At 39.9% G+C, this 15932-nt stretch overlaps 1 protein-coding gene across 1 annotated transcript in view; it reads right to left on the bottom strand.

Moving 5' to 3' along the window:
• Nucleotides 1-3546: 3546 nt before the first annotated feature.
• SUCLA2 (succinate-CoA ligase ADP-forming beta subunit) overlaps nt 3547-15932 on the bottom strand; it is a 145911-nt gene continuing 133525 nt past the window's right edge. The window contains exons 10-11 of the mRNA XM_030200494.1: nt 10640-10728; nt 3547-5157 (exon numbers count right to left, since the gene is read on the bottom strand). Coding sequence (XP_030056354.1) covers nt 5083-5157; nt 10640-10728 — 164 coding nt within the window. The 3' untranslated portion in view covers nt 3547-5082. The remainder of the gene's footprint in view (nt 5158-10639; nt 10729-15932) is intronic.

Here is a 15932-nt window from a genome sequence, read left to right as displayed (position 1 = left end):
GCACAACTTAATCTCCTCTCCATTCCATCACACACAGAAATTTTTCATGAACACAGCAATGTTTGCCTTTCAAGGGCCCAAGCTATGGAACGCCCTACCATCTCACTTTCGCCAAATCACCTCATTATCACTCTTTAAAACAGAACTTTAAACTTTTTTTTGTTTCCTGATGCACTTTCATAATTTTCTTTTTCCCTTCCAGATGTGGTCACTTTACTGGTTTACAGGGCTTTTTTTTTGTCCCCCCCCCCCCCCCCATCTTTCCTATTAATATTGTAGTTCTACCCAAGTTTCTTTTGTTTCATGTAATGTGTGTATGTTGATTTCACTCATATTTCCCTTCTCCTACTCTTTGTTCTTTTAAGATTGTACGCCGCCTAGATGGTTTGCTCTGTTAGGCAGGATAGAGTTTTTAATAAACTTGAAACTATATACCTGAAAACCTGAGTAGTTTTAAGCAGTAACAGGAGTTAATGCATGAATTAGTGTGTGTTGTTTGCATGCAAGCATAGTAATTGTTACCCTGCCGGCATGACAGTGTACGCTAATTTGCACATTAACTACATGCTGTTAGGGGGTGGATCTTGGTTGGTTATGGGATGGGTATGAATTGCACACGAGGTAGTGCATGGTACTTATGGTGCACTATCACCTGTGCAGTTAGTATGGGTGTACTTACCTCCTAAATACGAAGGGATTACATGCACCTGAGCTAATGACAATAGTCTTAATGTGCAGTAAAGAACTTTTCAGTGCAGTAACTGGAGAGGATATGCTGGGGCCATCCTCAATAGTTACTGCACAGTCTTTGCATTTACTGCATGTGCATGAAAGTATGACCATATTATTATTTTCAAGCAATTTCATTGGTTACCCATTTATTCTAGAATACAATTTCAAATTTTGATCATTACCCACAGGGCTTATTATGGACACCTGCCCCTTTACTAAAGTTCCATGGCAATTCTTTATGTACCTGCAAGGACATTAAGATCATTACGAAGACTGGATAGTAGAGACCAGCGATTTTTCAGATCGACTAACAGAGGAGGCCTTGGTGCCGACAATACATCTCAGCTGGCTATTACACACAATACCTGGAAAGCAAGTTAAAGAATTGGTGCGAAACCCATTGTTGCTGTCTGCTACAGCGAACTGGAGATGGCTCTGTCGGAGGCATGGATTCTCCGCAGCAAGCACCCCATACTTGCCCATACACCGGAATCCGGATTTTCCAGCTAGTAAAAACTCACCGGTGTTCCTGCGCTGGAAAACGTAGGGACTAAAATATCTAAGTCAAATTCTCACGGAAGGAGTTATAAAACCTTTTTCAGATATTAAGCAATCATTTGGCCTACCATCCACAGACTGGTTTGAGTACTTACAGATACAACATTATATTTTTTCGCTGAGGTGGACCAACTTGACGGAGGATGTACAAGACGTTCTAAATGATGCCCTCACACTGAGTGCTAGTACTGCTATGCCTTTGCGTTTCCATCACAGATACCTTAAAGACACGACAGAGGAGCTGAATTTCACACAACTAACATGCAATTGGACAGATTTACAAAATACACTGACTGAAGAGCAGTTTCGCGCGCATCTACTTAACATTCAAAGACAAGAGGCATTTCCAAGGCACTGGGAACTGTAATATAAGTTTGCTCTTAGGCTCTACATATCACTGAGGAGAGCTTATAGAGCAATGTTGGGCTCTAATGGTAATTGTCCTAAATGTTCACAAGAACTAGCCACGCTAGCGCACATGTTTTGGCACTGTTTGCCCACTCAGGTGTTTTGGAAGCAGGTTGTGGACACAGCATCTCAGCTCTGGAAGCGGAGTATGCAAGTTTCATCTTTAATTCTTTTTGGTGAATTTCAACTTGGAGATAGACCTCCATCGGGCTTGAAACAATTTTTACATAAATCGATACTGATAGGGAAAAAAGTGATTCTATTATGCTGGAGAGAGGCTCATGGACCTCGCTTGAGTGTGTGGAGAACAAATATGATAGACTTATTAAAGCTGGAACATTGCGGCTTGCGCAAGGCCTCCTCTGCGGCTGCAAAGAGACAGTTTAATAGTACATGGCGCAGATTTCTGACTACACTCCACCCAGTGGCATGTAAGAGACTTCTCCATTTATAAGAGCTCGATTACTGTTTGACCTCAGGGAAGGGGGGGACTAAGGGATGGGCAGGGGGGTGGGGAACGGGATTGGGGAGAAAATTGATGTAAAATGTTGCACGTGGCTATGATGTTATTGTGTTTGTCATTGGTTAATAAATTGCTAAAACATAAGATCATTACAAGACTATAAAATGGTGATTCCCATGCCAGCCAAGGCTTGATGGGACAGTACATTATTTTTCTGGTTGGTCTCCATGTTATGAAATAGGCTTTCAATCTTTATTAGAACAGAAGGAAATCTGAAAAATTTTAAACTAAGTTAAAAACCTATTTTTTCATTCAAGCCTTCCCTGAGGAGGGGAGGATTCATTAGCAGTATCTGTAGGATATAATATATGTTTAATAAGTATGAATCTTTCTGGTATGTTTGCATTTAGTCTTTCCTGTCTTTTTAATTGGTGTTCCTTTCTTAATATTTGCAGAATATCCAATTTTAATGAACAAGTTTTGCTGTTACAGCATAGTAAGTGCAAAAAGTTACCGTACTTTAGTAAAAGGGCCCCTAAGTGCAGTACAATAGGGTTGACCATCATACTACTACTACTACTACTTAACATTTCTAGAGCGCTACTAGGGTTACGCAGCGCTGTACAATTTAACAAAGAGAGACAGTCCCTGCTCAAAGAGCTTACAATCTAATAGACTACTAATGGTATACTGTTGAAGTTTCACAATAACTATTTTTAATGCTTAGAAACTGAAGTAGATATAGCTAATTCCACTGAAGGCTAGTGAAGTTATGAAGCCTACTTTACAGCAGTATTTGATATGAAAAAGACAATTCACAACCAGCATTATCTTTTGACAGGGAAAGGGAAGAATTGACAAATAATTTCTTGCTGCCATTTACCTTTCAGTGGTAATTTTATAAAGTCATTTTAGTGTCTAAATATCAAAATTCTGGTATAAAATGGCTTGTGTAAAATTGCAGTAGTACACACCATAGCATAAACACACATACTTTCACTACAGGTGTTGCTGGCGGCATGCTCTGGGCAGAGCATAGGTGAAGTCATGAACTATGCACATTGATTATAAAATATGCTATTGATTATAGAATACATGTGTACTCTATACACAGACAGTTACAACTGCTCTTGAGCAGGGGTAAAGTCTGCACCTGCAACGTGGGTGCAATTTCTCCAGGATTTATGTTATTATTTTATAAAGATAAATAAATTCAATATATGCGCCTTCCAGCGGCTCTCTTATAAAATTATCCTCTTCATATCTGAATTAAGGGAACAAATCTTGCCTGTATAAGAAACCAAATATATTAGCTGTAAAACAACATTTGTTTGATAAAAATTATTGAAAGTTACAGGGTTACAAAAATTCTCCAAAAGCAACACTTTAGAAACCAGTAGGTTAAAATTTTATTGTTTTTGGTGTTTTATTATTTAAGCACAAAATAAATTCCAACATCCATTTTATCCATTTCTTAAATATGCTGCAGACCATTTCTATATATATATTTCATGTATGTACACAGGTAACATAAGACCAACAATTTGATCAAAAGAACAAGTCTGCGTACAGAAAAAAGGCAGAAGCAGCATCAGTGTTCTCAACTTTTCACACAATATGTTTTTCTAAATGACAAACAGACCTTTAGATAACTTTCATCTGCAATTCCAGCATTTCACAAGGAAGCTGCTGACAAAAAGATGTATTACAGTATAACTGCTAGACATTTTCAACTAGTTATCTAACGTAGGTCTAATTTCCATAAAGTTGGGCACATAGCTCACTTCAGTTATAAGGCAGGCTTACCACTGAAAAATTGGAAAAGATGAACAATGGAAAGATGTGTCTTATTCACTGATAAATATGCTCGAATTTAACCATTTTGTATGGTATATGTAAATAGGAAATCCTATTCATATAAATGTGTATTAATTGCATGGTGTGAAACTAAGTGCTACTTTTATCTTCTTCACAGAATGAGGTGAATGAATACAGTGTAAAACTGTTTCTAAACCTGTGTAAGGCAGAATGCCGAGTTACAATAGTACTGGCTGTGTAACAGGTGTAAAGATTCACAACACATTGAGAGTATCCTGTATCTTAAAAATGGCTTAGCTGCAGGGGTGCAACCATGGGATTGCAATTCTGTCCTGCAGCTAGCCTGTAGCTATTGTATGGTTCAATGTTTCATTGGGTCAACTCCATTGTTTAGGACCAGGCTATAGTGTCAACCGCTTATTTGCAAATGTTACTGCACTAGTCAATTAATATGAACAACTTACTTCAGCAAAATATTTGTAGTCTTGGGAGTGTTCAGCTACACCGCTTACAAATAATTGATATTGTCTAAGTTCACTTAATGTTACATATTAAGGAAGAAGAAATACCTCTAATACAAACTGTTTTGCATGATAGTTATTCATAATCTTCTGTCTACTGAGGAATGCAATTTGTATACATACTGGGTTTGATTGCAGAGAATCTAGTCTCAACCAAAAGTGCTATATTTTGATAACAACAAATGAGGATATACATGCGATATAAAGCATAAGGCCTGGAAGAGGGGTGAAGCTGAAACTGAAGAGAGATCTTCAAGTCATCACTTGCTCTACACATAGGTGCCAAATCTGCAGGTGCAATGGGCTTTTGATCTTTAGCCAACTTCTTCACTATGTCCAGGGAGGAGTAATTTAAGTTGAATTTAGCAACCCCAAACAGTTGTGGAAAATTGGGCCCTATGCCTCTACATTACTTTTGACTTCTAAGGTGAGCAATACGAGTTTAAACAGAGGCTACTTTAAAGTTTCTGAGCCAGTGGGATATTTAATTAATTTCTCAAAAAAAGGAAAAAGGAAAGAAAAACAAAAACAGTATGTCAGAAAACATGCCACAAGAAGAACAAGGTGTAAAACGTCAGCTTCTCAGATTGGCAACTGAAATTTCACATCCACCTGAGCTTGTTTTGCTAAAGTGACAATCTCAGAAAGTTTAACAACCTGAAAAAGAAAAGAAAAAGATAAGTAAAATAGAGAAATGTAATCAGTTCTAGTTTTATTTCAATTCTAGTTTCATAATACGTTGGGGGAAAACTTATTTATAGTCTTAAACAAGGATCATTTTACCATCAATCCATTTTGGAACACTGACTAATTAATACTTTTTGCTTTACCACTGTGAAGGAAATGGGCAGCAGCAGATCCACCTGCTGCTGCTGCTGCTAGAATATTTAATAGAACCAGCCCTATGGCAATTTCACGTCCTACTTGTCTTTGTTTTAGCTAAGACTGCTTTAGGTTCATCTTGGCCTTTCAGTGAGACTAGCTATTCCCAGTCTGAGGAAGACCAACATGAGCATGTTCCCTTTTGTCTAATGTTGAGAAAACCAAGAATGTAAGGTGGGAGGAGGAAGGATTTAACACTTGTCACTCAACACCATTAGTTGATTGCTCCTGGCTGAGTTAAGAGAAGGAGAAAAACCCCAGGTGGGTGCAAATGAAGGATCACAACACCATATTCCAATAAAGACTGGTTCCAACTGAGCTGGAATCTCAAAGGATCAAAACAATATTGATTGGTTTAATTGTGGCTGATTTGGTGGCTGTCAGTCTTGTTTTTCATGCAGAATGAAATGTATTTATGTACCTGTTACATATTTCATTGCTGACAAATTACCCACTGTGAACTTTTGTTTCATTATATGTTATTTGAAAATAATGAAAGTTCTAAATCAAACCTTTTCTATCACTACCCATTACAGAAAGGGTCCTAGTATGCCAGAAAAATGCAAAACAGGTCAACTCAGTGCTGAAGAAACGTTTTTCCAAATATATCCACTTCAAAAGGCTTAACCGGGTCATGAATAAAATTGAACCTTAGCATTTTTACATCATTGTGAAATATATGAGCAGTTCATAAGAAATTTGTCCAGTTCAAATCCCACTGCAGCTCTTTGTGATCTGGAGTAAGGTACTTATTCTTCCACTGCTTCAGGTCTAAATGTTGGGGTCCGTTTACTAAGCTGCGCTAGCAGCTTCCGCACGGCATTCCCGACATAGTGAATGGCCTGTGTTGGCACAAGCGCACAGCCAGCCCTGCTACCGGCTTAGTAAACCCCAGCGTTAGATTGTGATCCCTCCAGGGACAGAGAAATACTTTAAACTACAACTGAAGGCATGAACCAAATCCTAATAAATAAATTTCTGTCGATGAATTAAGTTTTACAGGAAACCACTAAAATTTTAAGACTGACTTTCTGAAAATATTTTTACATAAGAAGTTATAATTTTAAATAATCCATATCTCTATATATAAAAGGCACCTCCAACGTTCTAATTGAAGCCTCCAGCCGGAAACTTGAGGTGGCATAGATATCCGGTTTAGCAAGTACACAAAGGAAAAGAGAGTTGCAGCAAGTAAAGCAATTAACTCCTGCCACAGTTGTTTTCTCAGGCACCTGGAGTGGTTGCCCTGGGTGATTAACAAGGTCAGCTGGAGTAAAGCAATTAATTCCTCCCAGAGTCTTGCCCTGGGTGATTAACAAGGTCAGCTGGGGTGCACAGGGAGGGGGGAGGGAGACCCTGGAACTGGGAGGGAGTGATGGGCCCCTGGCACACACTCTGATTCTCATACATACACTATCACTGTCACAGACACACTCGCACCCAGTCACACTCTCTCAAACATACACACGCCGAGGAAAACCTTGCTAGCGCCTGATCAGAAACGGGCCTTTTTTACTAGTATATACCTAAAACTTTAATACAGACTTAAGGTAGTCTAGACTATAAACATGCACACCAAACCCAAAATGATTTAAAAGGCCCTCAAAATTTAAGGACTATGGGGGGCATTTCTATAACTGGGTACCTTCATTCAAGCACCCCGAGGGAGTGCAGTACAAGCAAATTCTAGAAAGAAACTTAGGTGCCTAGGTTCCATTACAGAATACTAGGGCAACCTAGTATCAACACACTCAACATTTTGGAACCTGCATCTATGTCAGTCATAGAGCTGACATATGTGCAAATATCTAAATGTAGCAGGTACAAACCTAACTTACAGGAGTAAATTACACACTTAAAATGTGAGCCCCGCCTATACGCTGCTCTCCTTGCAAATACATGCTAACGGCCTCTTTTATCAAACCATGCTAGCGGTTCCCCGGTGTAGTAATGCCAACACAGTCCATTAACTATGAATGGCCTTCATCAGCACTGTCATGCGGGAACCACTAGGACGGCTTGATAAAAAAGGCCCTAAGGGGCCCTTTTACAAAGTGGTGGTAAACCCAACGCGGGCTTACAGCACCCTAAAACTGAATTACAGCTGGGGCAACGTGGCCACCGGCGGTAGTTCCGGGTTGAGTATTTGCCATTTCCGGTGCTCCCTGGCATGAACCCGGTGGTAATCAGGCATCGCTGTGCACTGCCCAGTTACTGCTGGGTTACCGCGGGAGCCCTTACTTCCACCTCAATGGGTAGTGGTAAGTGCTCACTGCCGCATGGCCATGCGGTAAGAGACAATCTGCGAGTTTGTGCTGTGAATCTAAAATTAATGTGGGACACTGAAAGCAACCAGTTCCTGCAGCATCCCTTTGTCCAGAAATTACTTCAGGGAATTTTCAAGTGGTTCATTTCTGGTGGCTGTGGGGGGAGGATACAGCTAGGGGGAAAAGGCCCTGAGTACTGATAGCTGCACTATACATGGAGCATAAGTATCAAGATTAGCATGCACTCTTTTCACAACACTACTGTGCTCTGCATATTATTTTATTTGAAGTAGTTTTTCAATGATTGCATTAAGAGAGACCAATTTCTAAAACACATTTTTTGTGTACTCTTAGTGGTGATTGACTATAAACTCACTCCACACCTTTACTAGCTTGTTGAACACCCTTGTAACTTAGACAAGTTCCTCATATTTTGTTAAACTGTACAAAGATTACACCTTTTTAGGCACCCATCTATTTATCCCAACTGATTCAGTACTACCCATCTCTCCATCTATATATCTGCACTTGGCCCCTCAGCTACATACAAAAGCATTAGCATCATATCTGTGCTATTTGAATGTTCTATTGCATTGATTATTAGGGGCCCTGTTTACTAAGACGCACTAGCATTTTTAGCACGTGCTAAAATTTAGTGCACATTAACGCTAGAGACACCTATATCTTCCTGTGGATGTCTCCGTTAGCATGCGCTAATTTTTAGTGCATGCGAAAAACACCAGCATGTCTACAGCGCCGCTTATTAAACAGGGCCCTAGGTGTTTTATTGGTATTATGGTGACATCATAGTTTATCTATATTATTTGAATATTCTTCCATGCTGTCTATTATGGTATTGTTTGTATTGTACTGACATCATATTTCCAAGTTTACCTCATATATTTATGTTGATATTTGGTCATTTTTACTATGTTGTTAACAAAATTATACACCACCTTGGGTGAATCTGTTCATAAAGACAGTTAATAAATCCCAATAAATAAATAAGCAAGCTTCTTAGTTCTGTCTGAACTGTTTAAGATATTCACTAGAAAAAGTTGAGAGAAAATGTACAATTGGCCTGTTTATGAAAGTATGGCAAAGCCTGTGCATTAGAAGTCAGAGGCATGAAAAGAATCTGACCTGGAATCAGTGGGGTTTAATTTTTATGGTAGACATCTTTCTTATTGTATTTTCCATGTCTAACAAATGCATTTTTCAGGATGTTTAAGAATTTAACACTTTTTTGTGGATCAAGGTTTCTAATTAATTTATCACATGAATATTATGACATTTTTCAATTGGAGGGTTAATTTGTCAATCAAACAGTGTTTTTTTTTAAAGTCAGCATGCCATATTTGATTTATATTTGTGACAATGAGTAGATGTGCCCATAAATCAGAATGAATGTTTCTTAGTTAAAAGATATTATGTTATTTGAGTTGGGGGGGATTAATTATAGATTCTGTTTTGTAATTGCAATAAGAAACGGTATATAAAAGGAATAAATGATGATAAATGATGAAAAACTCAGGTCTGAAATATTTCCTGATACAGAATTGAGAAATGCTGGCCAACATCAGAAACATTTGTGATGCTAAGGAAACAAGAGTTTTTTCGGTTCTTTTTAAGTAAGTTTTTACATATATGAATTCTGAGGCTTTTTACCTTCAATATTTAATTGAACATTTAATACTCAATTTATCACAATATTTTGAGTGAGGTTCTTTCTCTAACTTTAGTTGCCTTAGGTAATGCTCCACTACCTCATAGATTTTGTTGTAATCTTGCTATGACCTATATATAAAACTTCACTGCACTGACTGGTCCAAAATGTTAACACACGGAATTTCCCCACCACAAGACTCAAACACGGGCCTCTCAACCCACATAAGCCACTGTCCCCCGCCAGCACAAATTGAACCTCCGAACCCAAGACTGTCTCAACCCTAAACACAAAGCTTGGCATCATCAAACAGACAAAAACATGTGTAGGTCAGAGTGCCAGTGCCTCTGTTTGAATTGTGTATTATTGCTTTTATTTAATTTCTATCCTGCACGTCTATTATTATTTATTTATTATTTGGGATTTATTTATTTGAGCCTACAATATAAAACCGTGCCAAATATGAGAAGTTAAACAAAAACGCTTCAATAGTCTCGTATCCCTTTACAAATGTAAAAGAAACATTCTTTACCTGAAAACAAATTGCAAAATGTCCTAACTAAAAGCAGTACTGTAGACAGGTTGTGGGAAACTAGATCCCTCCTGACACAGAAGATTTGTCAGAGTTTTTCCAAAGTGATTGAGGCCTGGGGTGGGTGAGGGTTTTGTAGACCTTGGGGGCCCATTTGGAGACTAGGAAAGGAGGAGAGAAGAATTTGTGGACGTGGAGGTCAGATTTGTGACTGGAGTTTAACTGTCAGGTCAGAGCACTGTAACTATGTTTAGGAGTGCGAAGATTCCAGTGGTATGTACTAAAGTGGGCCACCCGCAATTAAGGCCACCACAGCTTCAGAGGTATAATTACTTTTCTGGTATTAAGTGGCTCACACTAAACCACTTACGTATTAAAGCTGGATAGGCCATCTGGCATTAATGCCTCATAAGCCTATCATAATAAATTATTTTTAGGAAGCTGCATCCACATTAATGTTACCATCAAAATAACAGGTGATAATGTTAATGTAAGTGCAAACAGTATGCATGAATATGCTTTATGAATACCCGTATTAATGAGTGTTAAGTAATACAAATGTTAATGCTGACTCCTATTACCACATAAAGCCTTTAATGCTGCTATACTTCACACATGAGAGAGATATGAATGAGATTGTTAATGAATTACTGTTTGGATACCAGCCTTTTCCTTACGTGAGATCTCAGTTAAGTTGATAAAAACATGGCTGTAAGACTTCACTCTTCCAATTCAAGCAAATCATTACTGACTGAATAGAGCTGCTATCAGGCAATCTTTTTCCTAGCTTACCATTTTTGCAGCTTCATCCAGATCATCACATGCAAGGATTTTGAGGCCACTGTCTGTTATCAATGCTTTGGCATCATCAACTCGGGTACCTTAAAGAGGTTAAACAAAAAAGAACTAGTTTGATAATGAACTGTCTAGAAGTATGTGCTCAGAGTTATCTGTAATCCACTGAGGACTAATGCATCACCAGAATTAATCATTTTAATAAATAAAACTCTAATCACTAGTGAACACTTCATAAACTTCTACTAAGACAAGTGTCTGTGTATACAGGGACAATGAGGAACTTTCTAGTGAGGAGCAGGGCTGGCTTTACCAATTGTGAGGTCCTGTGTATACTGGGACTTAAGATTTCAAATGAGGTGTCAGGGATTTATTTATTTAAACAGAAGTTTTTAATTGCTGAAAAGGCAATAAAATGCTATCCTTTTGAAAAGCACATAAACCAAAAGGGCGAGGCGGAGTGAGAGGGAGAAGGTGTAAGGGCTGGCTGGCGGTGCAATGGGAGGAGTACAGAGTGTCAATGCTGAGGACCATGATTACCAAGGGGTAGGGGACAGGAGAGGAAAATGGAGATGGAGAGAGGAAAAAGAATCTTTAACTTTTAGTCATCCACCAGTAGCAAAGCAGACTCAGTAATGGGGTCCTGTGTGGCTGCCCCTACTGAAGGACAATCCTAGTCAGGGGCAGTTATGTTGTGTAGGGTATGTCTCAGTGGTCAAAGTTTATTTCTGCAAGACAATTAGTTTGTGAGGGAGGATATGTCATTCAAGGAATTAGGAAAGCAACAAAGCTACAGATCCCAAGACAGCAAGAGGCAGCTGGGTGCTATGCTCTCAGAAATTTACACAGTCAGTGGGACGGAACTACTGAGCTGAACGATTACTGAATCACCTAAGAAGGCATCTACTGAACAGGTGCTGAGAGAGGACCTGCTGAGAGCAGGAAAACTTCACTGGAGTATCTTACCTACTGGAAGTTGCATTCAAACTTGGGGAAAAGGTAAATTTGAGGTTAAATAAGTAATTTCACCATGTTTTTTTTTTGTTTTTAAATTACTCTTTTCATGCAGAGGAGTGAGCTCCTTTGGTTCTCAGTCTGCTATTTGCGGTACCAGATCCGATGGGGAAATAGAAGGGCAAAGTACATACCTTTCCCGCAGAGAAGGGTGCTGTTGCCCTCCGTGGGCAACGGACTTTGGACCAATTTGTGGTTCCCACACTGGAGGCAAATTCGGAAGGTGCACGCTGTATTGGAAAGCCAATGCAAGCTAAAGGGAGTGAATACTCCTTCAGCCTTGAGATACGCTGTACTCCCCCAATACCCAGAAGTGACTTTGTTGCTGGGTCTGGTGACTGGCAGTTTGTCGGAAGCGTTTTTATGCCAAAGCTATCCAGCGGGATAGATGCAGAGAGTTGTGTGGCCCTTCCTGTTGACCCAAAGTTGCCTGGAGCTTCGATACCCCGCAGTGGTGATGTTCCCTCTGTGAGCAGAGTGAGCACTGGTGCCTCTTTTGGAATTCAAGCTGGAGTACCAGGTGAAGGTTGGAGAGGTACTAGTGGATGCTAGAAGGCTTGAGAAGTCCTTGGCGGATTGTTTGGACAAGTTTGGTGAAAAAGTGGGTTTATTACAGTCCCAGCTGAGAGTGTCCAAGAAGGGACTGTAGCATTCTGTTCAGTCTATGAGGAACTTGGAACGGCAGGCTGGTGAGCTACGATCTGTCCAGCAAGTACTTGTTAGAGATAAGGTTGTGATACACAATAAGCTGGAAGCAACTGAGAATCAGTTGAGGCAATTGAACCTAAGATTTGTGGATTTTCTCACATCTCCATTGTTGTTACCTTTAGAGATGGTCAAAAAAATACTTTCTAGAGGATTTACAGCTTACCCCAGAAACTATTCCTCCTATCTCAAGGGTTTATTATATTTGATCTGGGAACCAGCCTGTGGAAGTTTCTGAGGACTGTTTGGAGTTGACCAATTTTCTGGAAAGTTCCCAACAGGATGTTCTCTCCCAAGCAACTTTAATAGCCATATTTGCCTTTGAATCTGATTGTAACTGGGTTTTGAGTCTGTAGTTCCAATATAAAGATAGTGTGTTTTTGGGTCATTGAAGTTTTATATTTTCTGATTTCTCCAGGCCAACACAAGCTAGGCGCAAGGCTTTTTTTTTTAGCCTTGAGGGCCCAAGTGTTGGCTCTTGGAGGCACCATTTTTTCCTACAATTTCCCTGTAAATGTTGTGCTAAGTTTGAGAGTAATAATTATGTTTTCTTCGACCCTAAGCAATCGAAGAGTTTTATAGAAGGCAAGAAGGCTCCTCTACAGGCTCGTGACCCCTAATGCCCCTCCTCTGTGACATGTTGTAATGGTAATTCCACCTCCTGTTTTCTATGATCTCCCTTGATAAGTTAACTATTTTTCATTGATTTGGTTTATTCCCCCCTTGTGATCTTCAAACAGGGGGTGGTTTTCTTTCTCCACTCCTCCCTCTTTTTCCTATCATAATATTGTAATTGTATTAATGTCTTTTAACAGATTATTTCTTTTTCCTTTTTGAGATTATTTTGTATTCAATATTGTCTTTCTGGATCAAGTTATGTTGAAATGATGTAATTTATAAACTTATAAATAATTTTAAAAATTTTGATTTGCTCACCAGAAGGATGCGGCACTGTCTGGGAGCAGATAGACTGGGTCACGAGTGTCTATGTGTCATACATGGTCACATTTACATGAAGGTGCGTCAATATGAGGCACATATCGGGCCTTCTCTCTCTATCTGCCTCTGGATGGTGCTGCATCCTTCTGGTGAGCAATTTTAATTTTCAATTATCTATTATGGGGCCAATTTTAATAGGTGTCACTGTGCTGGGATGTGCTCTGCTAATAGTAGAATACAGTAGTGTGGTCATTGCTTGTCCCCCTGGCTGCATGGAATACTAATATGTTAAACAGAAATGAATTAGAATGTGCTAGTTCTCCACTCTCCATCCAGGATAAGCCCCTTCCCAAAAATATCTTTAACCTATCTGTTATGGGGCCGCAAAACTATGACAGGTAGGCCTTGAGGGCTACAATGAGTTATGGATGCTTTACTGTTGTGAGGGGGACAAACTTAAAGATCTCAATATGTATACTTTGGAAGAAAGGCAGGAGAGGGGAGATATGATAGAGATGATTAAATGCAAAAGAGCCAAGTCTCTCTCAATTTGAAAGGAAGCTCTGGAATGAGGAGGTATAGGATGAAGGTGAAAGGAGACAGACTCAGAAGTAACCCGAGGAAATACTTCTTCACGAAAAGGGTGGTGAATTTGTGGAACAGCCTCCCAGTGGAGGTGGTGGAGACAAAAATTGTATCTGAATTCAAGAAAGCTCGGGACAAGTACATAGGATTTCTAAGGGAGAGAAAGGGATAGTAAATGGCCGTAGCAGGAAATTGTTTGGACTAAGATCTGTAGACTGTCTGTTTTGGTAGTGACTACTCAATCTTTTTATTATGTAGCTCATAGAGCACTATGGACAACTTTATAGGTATCAAAATTGACTGATTTTGGTTCAAACAGATTATGTTCGGATACTCCGCTCTGTAGATAAATCTCTCTTGTCTGTCCCCTTCTCCTCTACTGCTAATTCCAGACTCCGTTCCTTTTATCTCGCTGCACCTCATGCCTGGAATAAACTTCCCGAGCCTGTTCGTCTAGCTTCGTCGTTGGCCGTTTTCAAGTCCAGGCTAAAAGCCCACCTCTTTGACACTGCTTTTGACTCCTAACCTCTACTCACTTGCCCTGTACCCCACCTCTTTAATTCCCTTACCTCTTAGTTGTTCTGTCTGTTTACCTGTCTTATTTAGATTGTGAGCTCATTGAGCAGGGACTGTCTTTTCGTGTTTAATGTACAGCACTGCGTATGCCTTGTGGCGCTATAGAAATGATTAGTAGTAGTAGTAGATCTGCTGTGGAAACTTTATTTCATCTTATTCACCTGTTTGAATTTGAAATCAGTTCTGAGTTCCAGTATGGGAACGGATCACAACTGTGTTAGATATTCAAGCTGAACTCAATTATAAAATTGTTTTTCTTTTTTAATGTCAGTAGATCTATCCCACTTAAAAAGGGAAAAAGCTAAAACGTTTGATGTTCTTACGGCTATACTTGTACAGTCTATATTATCTGAATGAAAAGATAATACCGCTTTGTCCACGAATGCTGTATGTCTTGCTAAGAAATATCAACATGCTGCTGCTGCTAAGAGGCAGAGCTTCCTAATGTTCAAAAAAAGTCTGGGCTCCTTTAGATTTGTTTTGTCAACGTACAGATGTATGAACTTGAATGAAATCTGTGTTTTGTTGTGATAAGGGACAACTGTATAGCCCCAGGTTTTGGGGGTTATATTGTATTTGTTTAGTTTAGCAATAAAGAAGTTGAACAAAAGAAAAGCAGCTACTTCTTCGTTCTCAGAAAGGTGAGGTGCTCAATTCCAGTGTCTAGGAGGACATAAAACTTTCAGATAAGACTCAATTTGGTGTGAAGTATACCTAGACTCTGGGAATCTGTGATTTGTCTGGAGATGAGGGACACCAACTGCTGAAATTTAGTCTTATCTGTTAACTTTCTTTCTTTGAGTCCTGCTAGATCAGATCAGACCAGACCATACAAGTGGGTTGTGACCCCTTCCTACCAGCAGATGGAGGTAGAGATACCATGGCTCTACTGCAAGGCTTTCTGTATCAGCCCCCAAGAATGGATGCCATGCTACCCTCCAGAGAACTCTGCCAGAGGCCATGGAGGAAAGATGTAGCTGGCTGCACCAGCATATTGAAGCTGGCAGAGCCAGAATCTCTCCTTTGATTGAAAATTTTGCATACTCGGAGTTCAGCCATGAAGCCATTAGATCAAACCACGGGAAGTCCCAATGGAAAGCCAGGAACTGAAACGCTGTCAAACTTCTCATTCCTATGGGTCCATCATAGGGCGAATGAGGAAATCGGCTTGCACATTCTACTTCCTAGTGATGTGGGCCAAGAAGGGCTTCTGCCCATCTGCAGATGCCCTCTGATTCCAAAGCCACTATCTCACTTCTAGTTCCTCCCTGCTTGTTGATGTACGTCACCACCAAATCAAAGGGAGGAATTCCACCAACACTAGTCAAATGGCCCTCATCTCCAGGTCACTGATGGGCCAGAAAGACTCCTGCTGGAAGCGTGCCCCTCAGCCACTTGGCCCAAGCATTGGGCTTCCCAGTCAAGAAGGTCAGACATCAGTGGTCACTACCAGCCATTCTGGAGGATCCAG

This window comes from Microcaecilia unicolor, chromosome 4 (assembly GCF_901765095.1).
Source record: "Microcaecilia unicolor chromosome 4, aMicUni1.1, whole genome shotgun sequence".
NCBI lineage: Eukaryota > Metazoa > Chordata > Amphibia > Gymnophiona > Siphonopidae > Microcaecilia > Microcaecilia unicolor.
The sequence above is the reverse complement of the archived record's forward strand: the minus strand, read 5'-3'. Positions and strand labels throughout refer to the sequence as shown.